This window comes from Cucurbita pepo, chromosome LG04 (assembly GCF_002806865.2).
Source record: "Cucurbita pepo subsp. pepo cultivar mu-cu-16 chromosome LG04, ASM280686v2, whole genome shotgun sequence".
NCBI classification, from domain to species: domain Eukaryota; kingdom Viridiplantae; phylum Streptophyta; class Magnoliopsida; order Cucurbitales; family Cucurbitaceae; genus Cucurbita; species Cucurbita pepo.
This window is the reverse complement of record NC_036641.1, coordinates 5,819,524-5,839,791: the sequence shown is the minus strand read 5'-3', so window position 1 is coordinate 5,839,791 and position 20,268 is coordinate 5,819,524. Positions and strand designations below refer to the sequence as shown.

At 39.5% G+C, this 20,268-nt stretch overlaps 3 protein-coding genes across 3 annotated transcripts; all 3 read left to right on the top strand.

Annotated features, from left to right (window-relative positions):
- The first annotated feature begins 1,359 nt into the window (after positions 1-1,359).
- On the top strand, positions 1,360-4,258 carry LOC111792170 (probable galactinol--sucrose galactosyltransferase 5). The gene is made up of 5 exons (XM_023673505.1): positions 1,360-2,051; positions 2,141-2,745; positions 2,852-3,029; positions 3,117-3,484; positions 3,562-4,258. Exons 1-5 carry the CDS (start codon positions 1,421-1,423, stop codon positions 4,123-4,125), a joined length of 2,346 nt encoding a protein of 781 aa, XP_023529273.1. The 5' UTR covers positions 1,360-1,420; the 3' UTR covers positions 4,126-4,258.
- A 1,839-nt stretch (positions 4,259-6,097) lies between these two features.
- LOC111792133 (probable galactinol--sucrose galactosyltransferase 5) lies at positions 6,098-8,996 on the top strand. The gene is made up of 5 exons (XM_023673465.1): positions 6,098-6,789; positions 6,879-7,483; positions 7,590-7,767; positions 7,855-8,222; positions 8,300-8,996. The coding sequence occupies exons 1-5, from the start codon at positions 6,159-6,161 to the stop codon at positions 8,861-8,863; spliced, it is 2,346 nt and encodes a 781-aa protein (XP_023529233.1). The 5' UTR covers positions 6,098-6,158; the 3' UTR covers positions 8,864-8,996.
- Positions 8,997-10,220: 1,224 nt separating this feature from the next.
- LOC111792224 (zinc finger CCCH domain-containing protein 41-like) lies at positions 10,221-20,255 on the top strand. The gene is made up of 5 exons (XM_023673572.1): positions 10,221-10,572; positions 10,910-11,785; positions 13,218-14,435; positions 14,755-15,036; positions 19,596-20,255. The coding sequence occupies exons 2-5, from the start codon at positions 11,006-11,008 to the stop codon at positions 19,989-19,991; spliced, it is 2,676 nt and encodes an 891-aa protein (XP_023529340.1). The 5' UTR covers positions 10,221-10,572; positions 10,910-11,005; the 3' UTR covers positions 19,992-20,255.
- The last annotated feature ends 13 nt before the right edge of the window (positions 20,256-20,268 follow it).

The following is a 20,268-nucleotide window of genomic DNA, read 5'->3' as shown; positions in this document are numbered from 1 at the left end:
GATTAAAAAGCATAAAGGGTTTTTTAGAAAAATTCCATCCATCAGCTTCAAAAGGAATTATTTATTCTTTAAGAAAATGATTGAATATTCATAAAGATATAAAATTCTTGTCAACTAGGACAAAGAATAAAATTTAAGATTATTTTAATTAACCAAATTTCAATATTAATTTACTTTTTTGACCTCATTCGAGAACGAAAAGACGTAACTGTAAAGGGGTCGTATAAATACCTTTTCAATATTGAGAAGGAAAGCTTTTTCTCGTATCTAAACCCGTGCTATACTTAAATTATAAACATTTGAGCTGGCGTGACAAGCACTAAACTAACGTACATGTTTTTATCGTCGTTATGTAAGGGTTATGTACATTAACATGTTCGGATTTTGGGACAACACAACTCGTTCGTTCCATGTTCGATAAACTGACGTTCATGTTTGAATTTTTACTTCTCACGATATAAAATTTTAATAAAATAAAAAAAAAAGATAAAAATTATTCTACATGACAACACCCATTTAAAAATGTTTTATTTAAAATATATATATATATATATTCTGCATGACAACACTAGGGACCAAATTTATTTCATAACATTTTTTTTTAATTTTAATTTAAAAAATGTTTTCCAACCCAAACAAGTGTCCAAGATGCATAATTTATTTATAAAAAAAAATTAAATTACATTAAATAATATTTTTAAAAATAAATTTCGAGTTTGTCATTGCTTCTTCTCGGAGAAAAGAAGTTCACGACCCGCAGGCCTTCTACCTCCATGCGGCATTGCTCCGTCAAGCTTTTGCTCGTTGCGGAAAATTCTCCACTGCTGCCTTCCGTAGGAGTCTGGGCTGTGTCTCAGTCCCAGTGTGGCTGATCATACTGTTGGACCCGCTACTGATCATCGCCTTGGTAAGCTATTGCCTCACTAACTAGCTAATCAGATGCAAGCCCCTACTCGGGCGGATTCCTCCTTTTGCTCTTTAGCTTACACGGTATTAGCAGCCGTTTCCAGCTGTTGTTCCCCTCCTAAGGGCAGGTTCTTACGCGTTACTCACTTGTCCGCCACTGGAAACACCGCTTCCCCGTTACGAGTTATTTTTAATTATTCACTTAAATATTGTCAAAATAATAACTAAAATTTTATAAAATTAAAAAATAATTACCATACATCTTTTTTACATTGCTTTTTGGATGAGAATGAAGAAAAAGTCTCCTTTTTTGCTTTTGGGTCCCTCAAGAATCTACAAATTGTAAAAAAGGAACCCATATTCTTTTATTTTCCTTTTCCAATTGGCCCACTTGTTTTTTTTTTCTTCTATAAAATCCCCTCGATTTCAGTTAATTTCACATCAACCTCGAAGAAGAGAAACAAAAAACTAACCCTCTTTTGTTCTTGGGTTGTTTCTTCTTTTCTTCTCTCAAATGGCTCCTATTTTGAAAAATGGCAATTCCAACATTGTCGTTTCATTCGATGGCTTGAACGACTTGTCGTCTCCATTCTCGATCGACGGGTCGAATTTCACTGTTAACGGCCATACCTTCTTGTCGAATGTGCCTGAGAATATTGTTGCTTCTCCGTCTCCGTACACTACGATCGATAAGTCCCCGGTTTCAATTGGTTGCTTTGTAGGATTCGACGTGTTGGACCCTAATAGTCGACATGTCGTTTCGATTGGTAAGCTGAAGGATATTAAGTTTATGAGTATTTTCAGGTTTAAGGTATGGTGGACTACTCATTGGGTTGGTCGGAATGGTGGTGACCTTGAGTCCGAGACTCAAATTGTGATCCTTGAGAAGTCCGATTCCGGTCGACCGTATGTTCTCCTTCTTCCCCTCGTTGAGGGGTCGTTCCGATCTTCGATTCAGCCTGGGGAGGATGACTTTGTCGACGTTTGTGTCGAGAGTGGCTCGTCCAAAGTGGTGGACTCGTCGTTTCGAAGCGTGTTGTACCTTCATGCTGGTGATGATCCGTTTGTACTTGTTAAGGAGGCGATGAAGATAGTTAGGACCCATCTCGGAACTTTCCGCTTGTTGGAGGAGAAGACTCCACCAGGTATATATTCTTAACCTAAACTCAAAACGTTTTGTGTTAGATAATCCATGATCTTCTTCTTAATTAGTCGATGTATATATTATCACTAGGTATCGTGGACAAATTTGGGTGGTGCACGTGGGATGCTTTCTACCTAACGGTTCACCCACAAGGCATAATGGAAGGTGTGAAGCATCTCGTCGATGGCGGTTGCCCTCCCGGCCTAGTCCTTATCGATGATGGCTGGCAGTCGATCGGCCACGACGCTGATCCCATCACCAAAGAAGGAATGAACCAAACCGTTGCTGGGGAGCAAATGCCCTGTCGCCTTCTAAAATTCCAAGAGAATTACAAATTCCGTGACTATGTCAACCCGAAGAGCTCCGATGCTGGCTCCGGCCAGAAGGGGATGAAGGCGTTCATTGATGAACTCAAAGGGGAGTACAAGACGGTAGAGTATGTGTATGTGTGGCATGCTTTGTGTGGATACTGGGGTGGGCTCCGACCAGACGTGCCAGGGTTACCGGAGGCTAACGTGATCCAACCGATCCTCTCACCGGGCCTGCAACAGACGATGGAAGATTTGGCCGTTGATAAGATTGTTTGTCATAAGGTCGGGATGGTCCCACCGGAGAAGGCGGAGGAGATGTACGAGGGACTCCATGCTCATTTGGAGAACGTCGGGATTGATGGTGTTAAGATCGACGTCATTCATGTACGCACCATTCGTAAATCTTATTTTGATATTTGAACGCTTTGCTATGTTATTGAACCCGTGTCATAGATAATATTATCGTACTATCGTAAATTTGAATGGACAGTTGTTGGAGATGCTATGCGAGGACCATGGTGGTCGAGTGGATTTGGCAAAGGCATATTACAAAGCCATGTCCAAATCAATAAAGAAACATTTCAAAGGAAACGGAGTGATCGCGAGTATGGAACATTGTAACGACTTTATGTTCCTCGGCACTGAAGCTATTTCTCTCGGTCGTGTTGGTAAATAATTTTTCTTTATTCAATTTATTTGGTGATGACGGGTTACTCTCTACATCCAATTAAAGAGTGCCACGTGTCGTTTGATAGGTGATGACTTTTGGTGCACCGACCCTTCTGGTGATCCAAACGGTACGTTTTGGCTTCAAGGATGCCACATGGTGCACTGTGCCTTCAACAGTCTGTGGATGGGCAACTTCATCCACCCCGACTGGGATATGTTCCAATCTACCCACCCTTGTGCTGCCTTCCATGCTGCCTCTCGAGCTATCTCTGGTGGCCCGATCTATGTCAGTGACTTTGTTGGGAAGCACAACTTTGAGCTCCTTAGAAAATTGGTACTCCCGGATGGCTCGATCCTTCGAAGTGAGTACTATGCTCTCCCGACTCGTGATTGTCTCTTTGATGATCCCTTGCACGACGGAGAAACTATGCTCAAGATATGGAACCTTAACAAGGTAAACGTTTTTTCTTGATTGAATAACTGTGTCGAATGTTTGTGAAGTATTCTAAGATATTATTTTTTTTTGCACAGTTCACTGGAGTGATCGGTGCATTCAACTGTCAAGGAGGAGGATGGTGTCGTGAGACGCGACGTAATCAGTGCTTCTCTCAGTACTCGAAGCGAGTGACCTCAAAAACTAATGCAAAAGACATCGAATGGAATAGCGGAGAAAATCCAATCTCTATCGAGGGTGTGAAAACGTTTGCGTTGTACCTCTACCAAGCTAAAAAGCTGATCCTTGCCAAGCCCACCCAAAACATTGATATTGCCCTCGATCCCTTCGACTTTGAGCTTATCTTTGTCTCTCCGCTCACCACACTCATCGAAACGGCTGTCCAGTTCGCCCCAATTGGGCTCGTTAATATGCTGAACATTGGTGGTGCCATCCAGTCTGTGTACTATGATGATGACCTAAGCTCTGTCGAAATTGGCATCAAAGGTACTGGTGAGATGCGAGTGTATGCGTCTGACAAACCTAGGGCTTGTCGGATTGACGGTGAGGATGTTGGGTTCAAGTACCAAGACCAAATGGTGGCAGTCCAAGTGCCATGGCCCGGTTCTTCTGGCATTTCAACTATTGAGTACTTATTTTAATTTATTTAGAGCTTGCTCGATGTTGTTATTGTTGTTGTTATTTTTATTATCTGTATTTCTCTCCAAAACAAAAATTCGTATAATTTGGAGAGTAAGCGAATGAGTTTTTAAATAAGACCACTTTTTCAATTTATTTTGAGTGTCGTTTTTGGGATAGACCCGATCGAATATGGAAACCTTTGATTACGAGAACCCCGCAAGTGTTGAAATTTCAAAAATCAATTTAGCAAAACTCTCGAGAGGGAGAGTTAATGAAGGTTACANATATATATATATTATTATTATTATTAATTTTTTTTAGCTTTTATATTTTGCCTATACTATTAATAATTTTTTAATTATAAAAAAAAAGAAAATTGTGTTTGGGAACTAAGATAAGGCATCCCTTTTCCGGGGAGGGAATACAAATAACCAATCACTTAAGACAACATAACCTAAAAAGTGAATCCAATCAAGTTCTATTATATTCCATATCCAATCACTCCCTTTTCCACCCTACCAAATAAATAAATTAAATAATAAATTTATTTATTAAATTTTTTAAATATATATATTTTTTAAAATTATGAATTTATTAGACATAAAATAAAATTAAAAAAAATTACAAAAATTCGATTAAAAAGCATAAAGGGTTTTTTAGAAAAATTCCATCCATCAGCTTCAAAAGGAATTATTTATTCTTTAAGAAAATGATTGAATATTCATAAAGATATAAAATTCTTGTCAACTAGGACAAAGAATAAAATTTAAGATTATTTTAATTAACCAAATTTCAATATTAATTTACTTTTTTGACCTCATTCGAGAACGAAAAGACGTAACTGTAAAGGGGTCGTATAAATACCTTTTCAATATTGAGAAGGAAAGCTTTTTCTCGTATCTAAACCCGTGCTATACTTAAATTATAAACATTTGAGCTGGCGTGACAAGCACTAAACTAACGTACATGTTTTTATCGTCGTTATGTAAGGGTTATGTACATTAACATGTTCGGATTTTGGGACAACACAACTCGTTCGTTCCATGTTCGATAAACTGACGTTCATGTTTGAATTTTTACTTCTCACGATATAAAATTTTAATAAAATAAAAAAAAAAGATAAAAATTATTCTACATGACAACACCCATTTAAAAATGTTTTATTTAAAATATATATATATATATATTCTGCATGACAACACTAGGGACCAAATTTATTTCATAACATTTTTTTTTAATTTTAATTTAAAAAATGTTTTCCAACCCAAACAAGTGTCCAAGATGCATAATTTATTTATAAAAAAAAATTAAATTACATTAAATAATATTTTTAAAAATAAATTTCGAGTTTGTCATTGCTTCTTCTCGGAGAAAAGAAGTTCACGACCCGCAGGCCTTCTACCTCCATGCGGCATTGCTCCGTCAAGCTTTTGCTCGTTGCGGAAAATTCTCCACTGCTGCCTTCCGTAGGAGTCTGGGCTGTGTCTCAGTCCCAGTGTGGCTGATCATACTGTTGGACCCGCTACTGATCATCGCCTTGGTAAGCTATTGCCTCACTAACTAGCTAATCAGATGCAAGCCCCTACTCGGGCGGATTCCTCCTTTTGCTCTTTAGCTTACACGGTATTAGCAGCCGTTTCCAGCTGTTGTTCCCCTCCTAAGGGCAGGTTCTTACGCGTTACTCACTTGTCCGCCACTGGAAACACCGCTTCCCCGTTACGAGTTATTTTTAATTATTCACTTAAATATTGTCAAAATAATAACTAAAATTTTATAAAATTAAAAAATAATTACCATACATCTTTTTTACATTGCTTTTTGGATGAGAATGAAGAAAAAGTCTCCTTTTTTGCTTTTGGGTCCCTCAAGAATCTACAAATTGTAAAAAAGGAACCCATATTCTTTTATTTTCCTTTTCCAATTGGCCCACTTGTTTTTTTTTTCTTCTATAAAATCCCCTCGATTTCAGTTAATTTCACATCAACCTCGAAGAAGAGAAACAAAAAACTAACCCTCTTTTGTTCTTGGGTTGTTTCTTCTTTTCTTCTCTCAAATGGCTCCTATTTTGAAAAATGGCAATTCCAACATTGTCGTTTCATTCGATGGCTTGAACGACTTGTCGTCTCCATTCTCGATCGACGGGTCGAATTTCACTGTTAACGGCCATACCTTCTTGTCGAATGTGCCTGAGAATATTGTTGCTTCTCCGTCTCCGTACACTACGATCGATAAGTCCCCGGTTTCAATTGGTTGCTTTGTAGGATTCGACGTGTTGGACCCTAATAGTCGACATGTCGTTTCGATTGGTAAGCTGAAGGATATTAAGTTTATGAGTATTTTCAGGTTTAAGGTATGGTGGACTACTCATTGGGTTGGTCGGAATGGTGGTGACCTTGAGTCCGAGACTCAAATTGTGATCCTTGAGAAGTCCGATTCCGGTCGACCGTATGTTCTCCTTCTTCCCCTCGTTGAGGGGTCGTTCCGATCTTCGATTCAGCCTGGGGAGGATGACTTTGTCGACGTTTGTGTCGAGAGTGGCTCGTCCAAAGTGGTGGACTCGTCGTTTCGAAGCGTGTTGTACCTTCATGCTGGTGATGATCCGTTTGTACTTGTTAAGGAGGCGATGAAGATCGTTAGGACCCATCTCGGAACTTTCCGCTTGTTGGAGGAGAAGACTCCACCAGGTATATATTCTTAACCTAAACTCAAAACGTTTTGTGTTAGATAATCCATGATCTTCTTCTTAATTAGTCGATGTATATATTATCACTAGGTATCGTGGACAAATTTGGGTGGTGCACGTGGGATGCTTTCTACCTAACGGTTCACCCACAAGGCATAATGGAAGGTGTGAAGCATCTCGTCGATGGCGGTTGCCCTCCCGGCCTAGTCCTTATCGATGATGGCTGGCAGTCGATCGGCCACGACGCTGATCCCATCACCAAAGAAGGAATGAACCAAACCGTTGCTGGGGAGCAAATGCCCTGTCGCCTTCTAAAATTCCAAGAGAATTACAAATTCCGTGACTATGTCAACCCGAAGAGCTCCGATGCTGGCTCCGGCCAGAAGGGGATGAAGGCGTTCATTGATGAACTCAAAGGGGAGTACAAGACGGTAGAGTATGTGTATGTGTGGCATGCTTTGTGTGGATACTGGGGTGGGCTCCGACCAGACGTGCCAGGGTTACCGGAGGCTAACGTGATCCAACCGATCCTCTCACCGGGCCTGCAACAGACGATGGAAGATTTGGCCGTTGATAAGATTGTTTGTCATAAGGTCGGGATGGTCCCACCGGAGAAGGCGGAGGAGATGTACGAGGGACTCCATGCTCATTTGGAGAACGTCGGGATTGATGGTGTTAAGATCGACGTCATTCATGTACGCACCATTCGTAAATCTTATTTTGATATTTGAACGCTTTGCTATGTTATTGAACCCGTGTCATAGATAATATTATCGTACTATCGTAAATTTGAATGGACAGTTGTTGGAGATGCTATGCGAGGACCATGGTGGTCGAGTGGATTTGGCAAAGGCATATTACAAAGCCATGTCCAAATCAATAAAGAAACATTTCAAAGGAAACGGAGTGATCGCGAGTATGGAACATTGTAACGACTTTATGTTCCTCGGCACTGAAGCTATTTCTCTCGGTCGTGTTGGTAAATAATTTTTCTTTATTCAATTTATTTGGTGATGACGGGTTACTCTCTACATCCAATTAAAGAGTGCCACGTGTCGTTTGATAGGTGATGACTTTTGGTGCACCGACCCTTCTGGTGATCCAAACGGTACGTTTTGGCTTCAAGGATGCCACATGGTGCACTGTGCCTTCAACAGTCTGTGGATGGGCAACTTCATCCACCCCGACTGGGATATGTTCCAATCTACCCACCCTTGTGCTGCCTTCCATGCTGCCTCTCGAGCTATCTCTGGTGGCCCGATCTATGTCAGTGACTTTGTTGGGAAGCACAACTTTGAGCTCCTTAGAAAATTGGTACTCCCGGATGGCTCGATCCTTCGAAGTGAGTACTATGCTCTCCCGACTCGTGATTGTCTCTTTGATGATCCCTTGCACGACGGAGAAACTATGCTCAAGATATGGAACCTTAACAAGGTAAACGTTTTTTCTTGATTGAATAACTGTGTCGAATGTTTGTGAAGTATTCTAAGATATTATTTTTTTTTGCACAGTTCACTGGAGTGATCGGTGCATTCAACTGTCAAGGAGGAGGATGGTGTCGTGAGACGCGACGTAATCAGTGCTTCTCTCAGTACTCGAAGCGAGTGACCTCAAAAACTAATGCAAAAGACATCGAATGGAATAGCGGAGAAAATCCAATCTCTATCGAGGGTGTGAAAACGTTTGCGTTGTACCTCTACCAAGCTAAAAAGCTGATCCTTGCCAAGCCCACCCAAAACATTGATATTGCCCTCGATCCCTTCGACTTTGAGCTTATCTTTGTCTCTCCGCTCACCACACTCATCGAAACGGCTGTCCAGTTCGCCCCAATTGGGCTCGTTAATATGCTGAACATTGGTGGTGCCATCCAGTCTGTGTACTATGATGATGACCTAAGCTCTGTCGAAATTGGCATCAAAGGTACTGGTGAGATGCGAGTGTATGCGTCTGACAAACCTAGGGCTTGTCGGATTGACGGTGAGGATGTTGGGTTCAAGTACCAAGACCAAATGGTGGCAGTCCAAGTGCCATGGCCCGGTTCTTCTGGCATTTCAACTATTGAGTACTTATTTTAATTTATTTAGAGCTTGCTCGATGTTGTTATTGTTGTTGTTATTTTTATTATCTGTATTTCTCTCCAAAACAAAAATTCGTATAATTTGGAGAGTAAGCGAATGAGTTTTTAAATAAGACCACTTTTTCAATTTATTTTGAGTGTCGTTTTTGGGATAGACCCGATCGAATATGGAAACCTTTGATTACGAGAACCCCGCAAGTGTTGAAATTTCAAAAATCAATTTAGCAAAACTCTCGAGAGGGAGAGTTAATGAAGGTTACATTGTGATCGAAGGTCGTGAGGTAAGAAAATCAGTTTTTTTACTCAAGGTCGAGCACTCCACAAGTAAATTGATCGACATGCTTGAATGCCCATGCACTCAGCCTCGGATCAATAATTACAAAATGCTCACTGGCACATCGCCCGATGTTTGGTTCTAAGACCATTTATAACAGCCTAAGTCTACCGCTAGCAAATATTATCCGTTTTAGCCCACATTACGTATCGCCGTGGGCCTCACGGTTTTAAAACACATCTATTACGGAGAGATTTCCACATCCTTATAAAGAATGATTCGTTCTCTCCTCCAACCGATGTGGGATCTCACAATCCACGCTCTCGACCCAAATTTATTCAAAACTCGACGTTCCTTTACGTAAAAATAACGTATGCTATAATAGTCAATTTTATCCATCGACTTGCCCTAATCGTCGTGGCTAGGGATGAAACCCTAATTTGATACACGATCTTCATTCAAAATAATGATAATTAGTGTCCGCTCAGTATCGTTAGTTGCAATGGTTATGAAAGTCCTTCATTCTCATGACAACCGAAAGTAACCGAAACTAAGTTGCCCAAAACTATATCCAACAAAGCCTTAACTATTGATACTATGTTTTAAAATTAACCATAAAATTTGATTCAAAGCATTCCCGAATATTTTTGAAACATGGTACTAATGGTTCGTACGGTGTTTTTGAAGTTTTTAAAAAAATTTAAGAATATTAATAAAACTTTTAAAATTCACGCGTATTTTTTAATTACTCTTTTAAAGATAACGGTATATTTTTTAAATAAAGTATTAACTATTTTCATTTAAATATAAAAATTAAATTGTATTTTTTTATTAATTTAGTTTTTATTTTATTATTATTAATTTTTTATCTAAATCGACCACCACAAGTCCATGTTCCTCCTATTATGGGCCGTTTTTAAATGTTCAAAACGGCCCATATTCTCGGCCCATATTCTCGGCCCATTAACTACAAAAGGAAAACGGGCGCCAAAATGGGGCGAATACACAATTAACCAAACATTGTGGGGAGAAAGTGTAATTTCTAAATCTCAAATACTTGTTTTGTAATTTTATCTAATTTTATTTGGTATGGTACAATCGTCGTCTCCTCTCTCTCTCTCTCTATCTTTCTCTCGGTCTAGAATCCTGGTTGCTGTTAACAACTCCGAAGGGGCCTCATACGAGCTCAGGGTTGCAGAGAAACCCTCGTGCTCTCTCTCTCTCTCTCTCGCCGGACCGCCGTTGAATCGCTAAACGACGGCGGTGTTTTCGTTAAACGATCTTGTCTCTTCCGTCGCTTCTGTTCCTCTTCTAATGCCCTTCGTTTTCTCTTCTTGCTTTGCTCGCCGCTAATTCCAGAGCCGAGTATCCTCGCTCTGACTAATTCAAGCATTCCATGGCGCTTTCTTGATCAATTCGTCCGAGAATACTCGGTAACCTATTCGTTTGTTGCTTCTTTACTGCTTTGTGTTTGTTTGTTTGTTCCTTTCCCTCCCTAGTTTCTGCGACTTCGTTTTGTTGTGCACCTGGAGAATTTTGAATTGTTGTGGTTTAGGTTAATTTAGTTTGTCATTGAAGTGATGTATTGTTGAGATTTATTGGACCTATTCGATGCTGAATCATTTGAAGTATGTTATTAAGTTGTTAAGTAGCGTGGGTTTGAATTTCATTAGGGAATAGATGATTAACGAATGCGGCTGAGTTAATTCCGTTTGTTTTTGGTTCTCGTTGTTTGAGGTAATTGATTTATTTCTTTCTTTGTTTCATTAGGTTAAAATAACTCAATATAGTGTTTCAAGTTCTGGATACAAGACCGTAGCTACTTCTAAGGAATAAGGGATTGTTCTGTTTATTGCTGGGAGTCAAATGGAACTGAAAGTTTCATATCCTAAGCCAGACATTTCTTCCTCTGAGTATGTTAGTGACCCGGAGGAAAAGGATATTAGTGATGATGAAGATGATGATCGCAACCATAAGCATAGGAGGCGGGAGACACACTCTCAGTCTTTGGAAACAGATACACGTGAACATGATTTGAGGCCATATGGAAAGCGCAGTAAACCTTTTGAAAATGGACGTAGTTTTAGGGACAACGATTCTCAAGCGAATGAAGCTTGGAAATCCTTCAATTCTTCCACTCTTGAGAAAGACATCCCTGGGAAGTTTGATAAAAGACGCCTAGGTGGAGTGCCAGGTTCTCGAGTGGCTGGGGATTTCAATCAAAGGATCAGGGCAAACCAGGCGTTTTCTAGTGACCTAAGTTTTGGTAGGGGAAGAGGCAGGGAGTCTGCTCCTTGGAACCAGTTTGATTCAAGGTTTAGTCCTGTTGATATTGCTTCCCAAATTGTTCACCATGGGCCTTTTCCTCCGAGGCTATTTGCTGGAAGGGGTTTACCAAGTGTTTCTACTTCACAAACTGCACCATGGAATACATTTGGATTAATACCAGGAATTCCGAATGGTGGGCTAGAACCGATGCACTCTATTGGTTTTCAGGGAACACTTAGGCCTCCGATCAACCCTTCTCTGAACATTGGCATGCCTCGTCAGAGATGTAGAGATTTTGAGGAACGTGGATTCTGTCTTAGAGGAGACATGTGTCCAATGGAGCATGGAACTAATCGCATTGTAGTTGAGGATGTCCAGGTATGTATATCACCCATTTTACTGTATTTTACTGAGCATGATGTTTGATTAGAATGAAACCATAATCTGTTTGGCCTCCCATACAAGGGACACCCAGGTTATATTACATCTTTGAAGGACATTTTTTCTAACATCATCTTGATAATATATTTTTCATTTTTTTCCTGACATTATTTAGAACATAACTTAAGGTGTTGTGGCTATATATCTACTTGGCACTGCCAATTATTGAAAGCATCAATTTTGGTGTCCTTAAATTCCAAGTTTGCTTCGTTAGAATGATATTGTTATCTTTGGTCCAAACTTCAAAGATGAAATTCTTAATCCAACTCTTCCATGAGATTCCTTGATAAACCTCAATCAATTTTATTTATGCACAGAGCTACAAGCCAAGTGGATATTTTAGAGCTCCCTACTCGCCCTTAACAGAGAATTCCAATGATAATTTCCAATAAGATACCCACCCCCATAACAAACTTCCTATACATCCCTCCACACTGATCGTTTCTAGCCTTGGCCCTTTCTAACTAACAAAATGCCATTGGGCTCACACACTACGTATTCCTCCCTCACATGGATCCCCTTTTCTTCACATGCTTTTGCACATACACTTTAGAAATTTGCGGTCTATTTTTAACCCTTCCTCCCTTCTTTCAAAGAAAAATATGCGAAGTGAATTATTTTCAGGATTAATTTTTGGAAACTTATGTTTCTGTTTACTCTCTCTTTGTCTATCTTTTAAACACATCCCAAATTAAAGTATATGATGAAACATATAGATACAATTGTATTTCTATTATTGCTTTAGAAATCCAAGATGTCATTTATTCATGAAAGTGTAGTGTGTGCATGCGCTGGAATAGTTTGAAAACAACTAGCCGTTCAAGTTGTCTTTTCCTTTTCCCCTTTCTTTTGTATTCAAGGAGAGGAGTTGACAGTTACTCGCTTCGATTTGTTATTCATTTTTTTTCAATTTATCGTTCCTTCTGTTAATTAGTATTATCGTTTTCATTGTAATAATATAAAGAACTTGTATATTTTTTTTCATAAATTTAAATGTCCCATTAATTATTCTTTTCTCTTAAAATTAGAAGTTCCATAAATAATTTCATTTGCTATAATTTTTTCGTCGGGGAAGTAAGTGTCGTACGTAAGGAACTTTGTTAAACTACCAAATATTAAGTCATATCTATAAGTTACTTGATAGCAGATGGAAATTTTAAGAGAAAAATATAATTTCCTTCCCATTTACAATTTTTATTTGGTTGAACCTTATTGTATTTTGTGTATAAGCAATAATCTTACCACAGCATTGCTTTTGGGTTGTTTCCGGCCTATGTTTTACCTGAAAAGAGATTTCTTTATGCTTTTGTATGTTATAACTGGTAACTGTATATCTAGTTCTAATGAATTGTATGATCTTGCTATGCAGAGTCTTTCTCAATTTAATCTTCCTCTGTCGCTTCCAAATGCACAATTAATGGGGAAAACTACTGGATCTCTGCCAACAGTTAGCACATCTTCCACGACAGTAATGTGTGGCAAAGGGTTACTTGGAAAAAATACCAAGCCTGGTGTAGGAGATGATTCATTGGCCTTCCATGGTGTATATTCAGGTTCTGGTAATGCAGCTGAAGCTGACTTGTACGATCCTGATCAACCTCTATGGAACAATAACTGTCCTGAGAAACAAAATGCACTCTCGGGTATGCATTCATCAAAGATTGATGAAGTTGAAACCTTGGTAGGAGATGATCCTTCTGATAGGAATCAGGTTAGGAAATGTGATGCTGCTGATAATGGATGCACTAGTAGAATTACTGTAACTAGTGGTCAACAGGTTACTAGTTCGTTTGCCGGGGGTAGAGGTGGGTCTAGAAATAGACATGATATGAAAGGTAAACTTGATCCAGTTGTAAGTTCCTCTGGCTATCACGAGAATGAAGTGAAGGAACACAATGAAGTTTTGACTAGTGTCCAAGGAAATTCTCATCAAGAAAAACACACGGCTCAGGATGATGCTCGCACGAAAGCTGGAGATTCATCTCTCAAGGCACATAGTGATGCCATGCGTACTTTGCGGAAACCTTCTCAGAAAGCAATGCGTACTTTGTTTGTCAATGGGATTCCACAACAGAGTAACAATACAGAGGCACTTCTTTCTCATTTTAAAAAATATGGCGAGGTCATTGACATCTATATTCCAGCAAATAGCCAACGAGCTTTTGTCCAGTTCTCAAAAAGGGAGGAGGCAGAAGCTGCTCTAAAGTCACCTGATGCTGTTATGGGCAATCGTTTTATCAAACTTTGGTGGGCTAATCGTGACAGCATTCCTGATGATGGTGTAAGCAGTAATAATGGTATTCATGTACTTCCACATCATATTGCAGCTGCTTCACTTCCTTCTATTGCTGTCAAAGGAAAGAACTGTGTCCAGGTTTCTACTTCAAAAGGCGGCATTTCCCATCCATTGGAATCTTCTTTAGCTGCCCCAGATCACTCTCATGCTTTCAATAGCCCGAAGAAACCTCCTTTGCAAAAGAAATTAGAGAATCTGGAACAGTTAAAGGAGCAACTCCGGAAGAAGCAAGAAATGCTAGACATGAAGCGGAATGATTTCAGACGCCAGTTGGATAAACTTGAAAAACAGGTATCATTTATAAATTTCTGTTACCTTACATGTTTGATCAAAGAACTGTTTTAAATAAGACATCACCTCTACTGTTGGAGGAATACGGGAGAAAATAAATAGAGGTTGAGAAAGAAAATCCATGCCAGGAAGATTGCATTTGGAGGTTCATATCACGTCATCTCATTTAATTACCCCTCAACTCTTGGCTTTAATTTCCATGTATTTTCTCATTTAATTATCCCTAAACCCTCTTGTGGAAGTGCAATTCTAGGCTCGTGTTACATACTGCAAACCAATCTACCGTTTGTCTTATTTTCTCATTTTGTTCTCAATACAGACCTCAGGAAGCAAAGCCGATGCAATCACTGGGTTTTCTGCAAAGCGGCTTAAAGTGGGAGTAGAAGCTGACACTAGTAAGCTTGTTTCTCCAAAAGCCAGCGAATCAAGTATTCCTTTGGCGTCACCACATACTGAGGTTAATGGGGAGAATGTTGAGCACTCCACATGTACTGTACAACAGGAATCCTCAAAGTTTGAGCCTGATCATCCATTGGCACCCGAAGCACCTTTTGACATTGGATTTAGAATTCTTCCTCCTTTACCAGCCGAATTTGCCAATGTATGTTTTACCATCCCTCTATATCAAGATCATTCATGGTAGTTTAATTACAAAATTTCTGGAATCTCTTAGATGATGATGATATCGATTCATTAGATTATATTTTCTTTGGAATGTTGTTACATAGCTTGACCATGTGAGGTAACTACTATTGTTTTTATATTTGTTCAGAGGATTACTATTAGTAAATTGCTATGCCCTTGAAGGATGTTCTGAAATATTAGACCACTAGTTGATGCAAAGGACTAAACAAAAAAGGAATGTGATTGATATTCAGTTGAGAACTATCCAAAGTGGTCTTGTTTAATTTTTATTTCCTTGCTGAATGATAGTGGCTCTTGGCAGGAAAAAAATCAGTCTTGTGTCTTACTTATCTGTTTTAATTCGTTAGTTGTACTTCAATAGCAAAATTATGTGAAGCTTGCGTGGGCTCTTTTAATTTTATGGTCTGAGGTTAACAAATTTCTCTTCAGTTCTTGAAGTAGTGTACTTGCTTCCACTTTAACACAGAATCTCTAGAGTTTTTAGAAGATAAGTATTTGGTTGGCAGGAAATAGGCGAAATCCCTCCCCTTTTCCCAGGATTCTTCAGAACCCTTAAAAACCTCCAATTATATATATCAACAAATACCAAAACAAGGCTTGCCACTAAATCTTCCCTCTGCCACTGAATGGTGGGTGCAAAAGTGTCTCCTCCAATTTGAATGAACCCTTATGTGAAACAAGCCAGCACCAAAAGAGGTTAACAACTTGCAAGTGTTGCCTTTTGGTTGGTCCAAGTTCCAGCCCATTCTTTTTTCTAGCTAGTTAAACCTATGATTTTCATTAACTTACTGCATCATACTAAGATCTGTGGGGGAAAAAAGGAAAAGAAACACATTTAACATTTGTATTGAAAAGGGAAGGATACCCAAAAATGGCATGGAGAGATGGAATCTGGGGTTTCTTTGTCATTTACAGTTACATGTATTGATACTTTTTTGACAAGGAAACATAATTGTTCATTGAAAAGAAAAGTTTTATGGAAGTTTTTGAATGGAAGTCTTAAAAACTTCCAAAAATAGAATAAACGTAGCTCAACCAGCTACCTCAAACCAGAAAATACAAAATCCACTCAACGCCCAACCAAAATTAGGGAGATAACATATATCACTCCAGAAATCGACACTCGAAACCTTGAATAGCTACCTGACCTACTACACAACCAAAAAACCGTAGAATTTGATCCTTTTTGGGGTATATATCCCGCGAAATAACTCTAGCCAAAGATTTCTCTTAGAGAAAAGTTGAGCCCATATTAGATAATAAGGATTTTGTGGAGAAGAGCCCTCTAGGATGAGGAATCCATCTCCAAGAATTCTTGGTTTGTGAGAGAGTGACCAAGGCAAGGTCAAGGTTAAGATTCGCCCACTAAAGTGCCTCTCCATCTTTCAAATTTCGCCCAAGTTTAAGGTCACAAAGCTGTTGTTGGTGTTCCAAACCTCTCTAACCGTGGCCTCTTAACAATGAGAAAGCCTATATAAGAGGGTATAACACTAGGCTAATGGGGGAATACCCAAGGATCCTTCCAAAAGAGGTTGTGGCACCACCACCGAATTGGTGATAAAATCTTGCTTTTTATTAATATTTTTTTCGAGGGTCTTGGGGCTAAGGTAGCCCAATTTAGATAGATAGAATCACCATACTTTTCCTTGATAGATTACTTAGGGGAGTTGAGAGGGGCCTTTCTAAGGTGTAGTTCCTAGTGAGGTTGAATGTGTAATGGTTCAATTTAAAAAAAAATAATAATATTCAATTCCACCGGAAATCTCGCGATTTCTGGCAAGGCATTTATTTTCGCAATTGAAACCGTCCCATAACCCCTTAAAATACTCTACCCTCTCACGCCCTTCATCATCAACTCAAAAGTCCTCCCATTCTGCAGTCTACCCTCATAACTGATTTCTTTGAAAGGGAAAGTTGGTTGTGGAGATCTAAAAATTACAAGAAAGAGTTTTGGGGGTTTAAGCACAAAGAAGTACCGTGAAGTTGTTGTATAAATTTCTTAAGGTTGAACTGTAGCGGAAACGGCGTCGGAATCGTTGGAGTTCCATTGGAAAAAGAAAGGCAATAGGCGAGGGTTCCAAACTTTTTTTGGGCGAAAAAGACAGATCGTCGCCAACACTCTCGGATCTTGGCACAACCCACGAATAAACCCTTCAGCTCATTTACCCAATGTGGCCCAAACAATTAGTCTGCGTTCACTTGGCCTAGCTCAACTAACAGTGCACTGACCTGACAACGACCCGTATATCCGTGCCTTCTTCAGCCACACGTTTTCGCCACGTGACCATTCCAGCCACGGCTCGGCTTCGTCATGTGTGACGGCTCAATTGGCTTGGCTCACGACTCCGTTGGCTCAGTTTCGTGGCTTGGCTTCTCAGCTTAGGCTACTCGGTATACAAATAATATATTGCTTTCCTATAGGTTTTCGACCCTCTTGAAGCCATTTTTTACCTTATTTAAGGCATTTGAGGTTAGTATGACTCCTATTTACCCAAGTTTAGTTAGTTTTAGGACTTACGTTAGAAATTATCGCCATGTTTAGTTAAGCTAGAATATTAATGTCCCGTATATGTCATCTGAATTTATATAGGTGAGACCTAAGCGTTCGAAGCATAGTTTAAAAGCAACTACCGGGTAATTAGTAACTAAAGCCAAGGCCAACCATATAAATGACCGGAGTTAGCTAATTGGTTGATGTATGATGGTGCATGCCCTGTGGCTTGTACATCAGCATTACATGACAACCATCATACATCAATCAATTAGCTAACTCCAACATTAAGGTCACTTGTTGGCCTTGGTTGAAGTTACTAATTACTTGGTAGTTGCTTCTAAACGATGCTTCCAGCATTCAATTCTCACCTATAACATTTCACGACATTAATATTTTAGCTTAACTAAACTTGGCAATTATTTCCAACCTAAGTCCTAAAACTAACTAAATTTGGGTAAATAGGAGTCTTACTGACCTCAAGTGCCTTAAATAAGGTCGAAAATGGCTTCAGGAGGGTCGGAAACCTAGGAAACAATATATTATTTGTATACCAAGCCGAGTCGGAGTGAGCCACGAAACCGAGCCGACGGAGCTGTGATCGAGCCGTCACACACGCTGATGCCGAGCCGCAGCTGGAATGGTCACGTGGCGTAAACGTGTGCAGCCGAAGAAGGCACGGGTTGAAGTCGGGTCGGGCGCAGGTATACGGATTTGTGCACCGTTGGTTGAGCTAGGCCAAGTGGACGCAGATTGATTATTTAGGCTGAGACGTGACTGGGCTGGGCTGTACGTATTGTGCCGCACTGGGTAAATGAGCCAAAGGGTTTATTCGTGGGTTGTGCCCAGATCCGAGAGTGTTGGCAACGATCCATCTTCTTCGCCGAAAACACAGACTTTAACCCTCGCCTCTTCCCTTTCTTTTTCCGTTGTTTCCACTACGGTTCGACCTTCGGAAATTTATACAACTCCACGGTACTACTTTGTTCTTAAACCCAAAAACTCTTTCTTGTAATTTTCAGATCTCCACCACCAACTTTCCCCTCAAATCTTTCGATTTCTCTCTCTACTGCAGAATGGGAGGACTTTTGAGTTGAGGATGAAGGGCATGAGAGGGTAGAGTCTTTTAAGGGGTTATGGGACGGTTTCAATTGCGAAAATAAATGCCTAGCCGGAAATCTTACGATTTCCAGTGGAATTGAATATATATATATATATATATTTTAAATCAAACTGTTACAAGTTAACATCTTAGATAGGGTGGTGCCTTGGCATGGCGTTCTTTGCAGGAGAAAGGTTGGGGATCACGTTCCTGTTTTCTGGAGTTGGGATGTGGCTTCTATTGTTTGGAACTGGTTCTTTACAAACTTTGGTCTTGCTCTAACTAGGCCAAGGGATTGTAGGGAGATGATCGTGGAGTTCCTTCATTCTTCATGCTCCTTATCATAAGAAAGGAAAGTTTTGCTATCTTGTGGGGACTTTGAGGAGGCTTTGGAGATCTCTATATGACAATTAGTTCTATGCTATATTCTATATTTTTCTTTGGGCTTCTGTGTCGAAGCCATTTTGTAATTATCCCTCAGGACTTTTTCTTGATTGGAGGCCCTTGTAGTTGGCTTCCTTTTTTTTTTTTTACTCGATGAAAGTTCGGTTACTTATTGTAGAAAACATGGAAGGTGTCGATTTCTTAAGAAGTCGGTCTCCCTGTGGTCAATGATTTCCAAAAGCATAAACACAACCGAGAGACTGCAATGACATTTTCCTTTCTGGTTTCTGTCCCCTTCTCTCTGTTGCTTGTGTTCAAACGCTGATCTTTCATTTTGAAAGAATTTGGGCTTTCCATTTGTTGTTGGAAGCTTTGATGGGAACATAATGTCAATTAAGAATTTTTCCCTTGGAGGTGTGCAGGCTTTGTGTTATTGGTTGAATTCTTTTTAACTACCATCTTCTTTGTGTTATTGTCTGAACTTTTGCCTTTGGAGCATCTTTACCTGATTCTAATTTCATGTTATTAATTGTTGTAGGAGAATGTGATAAAGGAGCATTTCTCAGCCTTCGGTGACGTTCGTACCGTCGAACTTGTTTCGGAAAATAGCAGCAGCATTTCAAATGCATCCAGTATCTACTCGGCTAATGTCACCTTTTTAACCCGTCATTCAGCTGAAATGGCATTTGAAAATGGCAAATGTAGGCAAGGTCAAGACTTGAAATTTGTATGGCTATCTAGTGGCAAAGACCCTGATGACAAGTCTTCCGAGGCATCTCGAGATGTCAACATGGACCCTAAAAACGAATCAGAAATCATCCTCTTTATAGAAACCTCAAGAGACGGAGAATTCGAGAATTCAACACGAGACAGTTGTGTCGAGCCTTCGGAAACAGGTAAAGTTTCCCCAGTGATTGAAAGAGACATGAATTGAAGCATTTTTATGGTTTAGGAGGCGTTTTTTTTCTTTCTTTTCGAGCATTTTTCATACCGAGTTAAAATGTAAAATTAATGGAGTTTTTCTTCTCTTCTGTTCTTTTTTTATTTAGTTCAGGAAAACCTGTTTAGCAAATGTGAAAATTTGTTTTCCATTTTCAACCCCCTCTTACTACATTCATGTATAAAGAAAAGGAGTCTCTAATTCTCCAGACTAATTGATTGATACAGTTATTGAATCAAATATTATTTTTTAGGTTCGTTATTATCAGGAT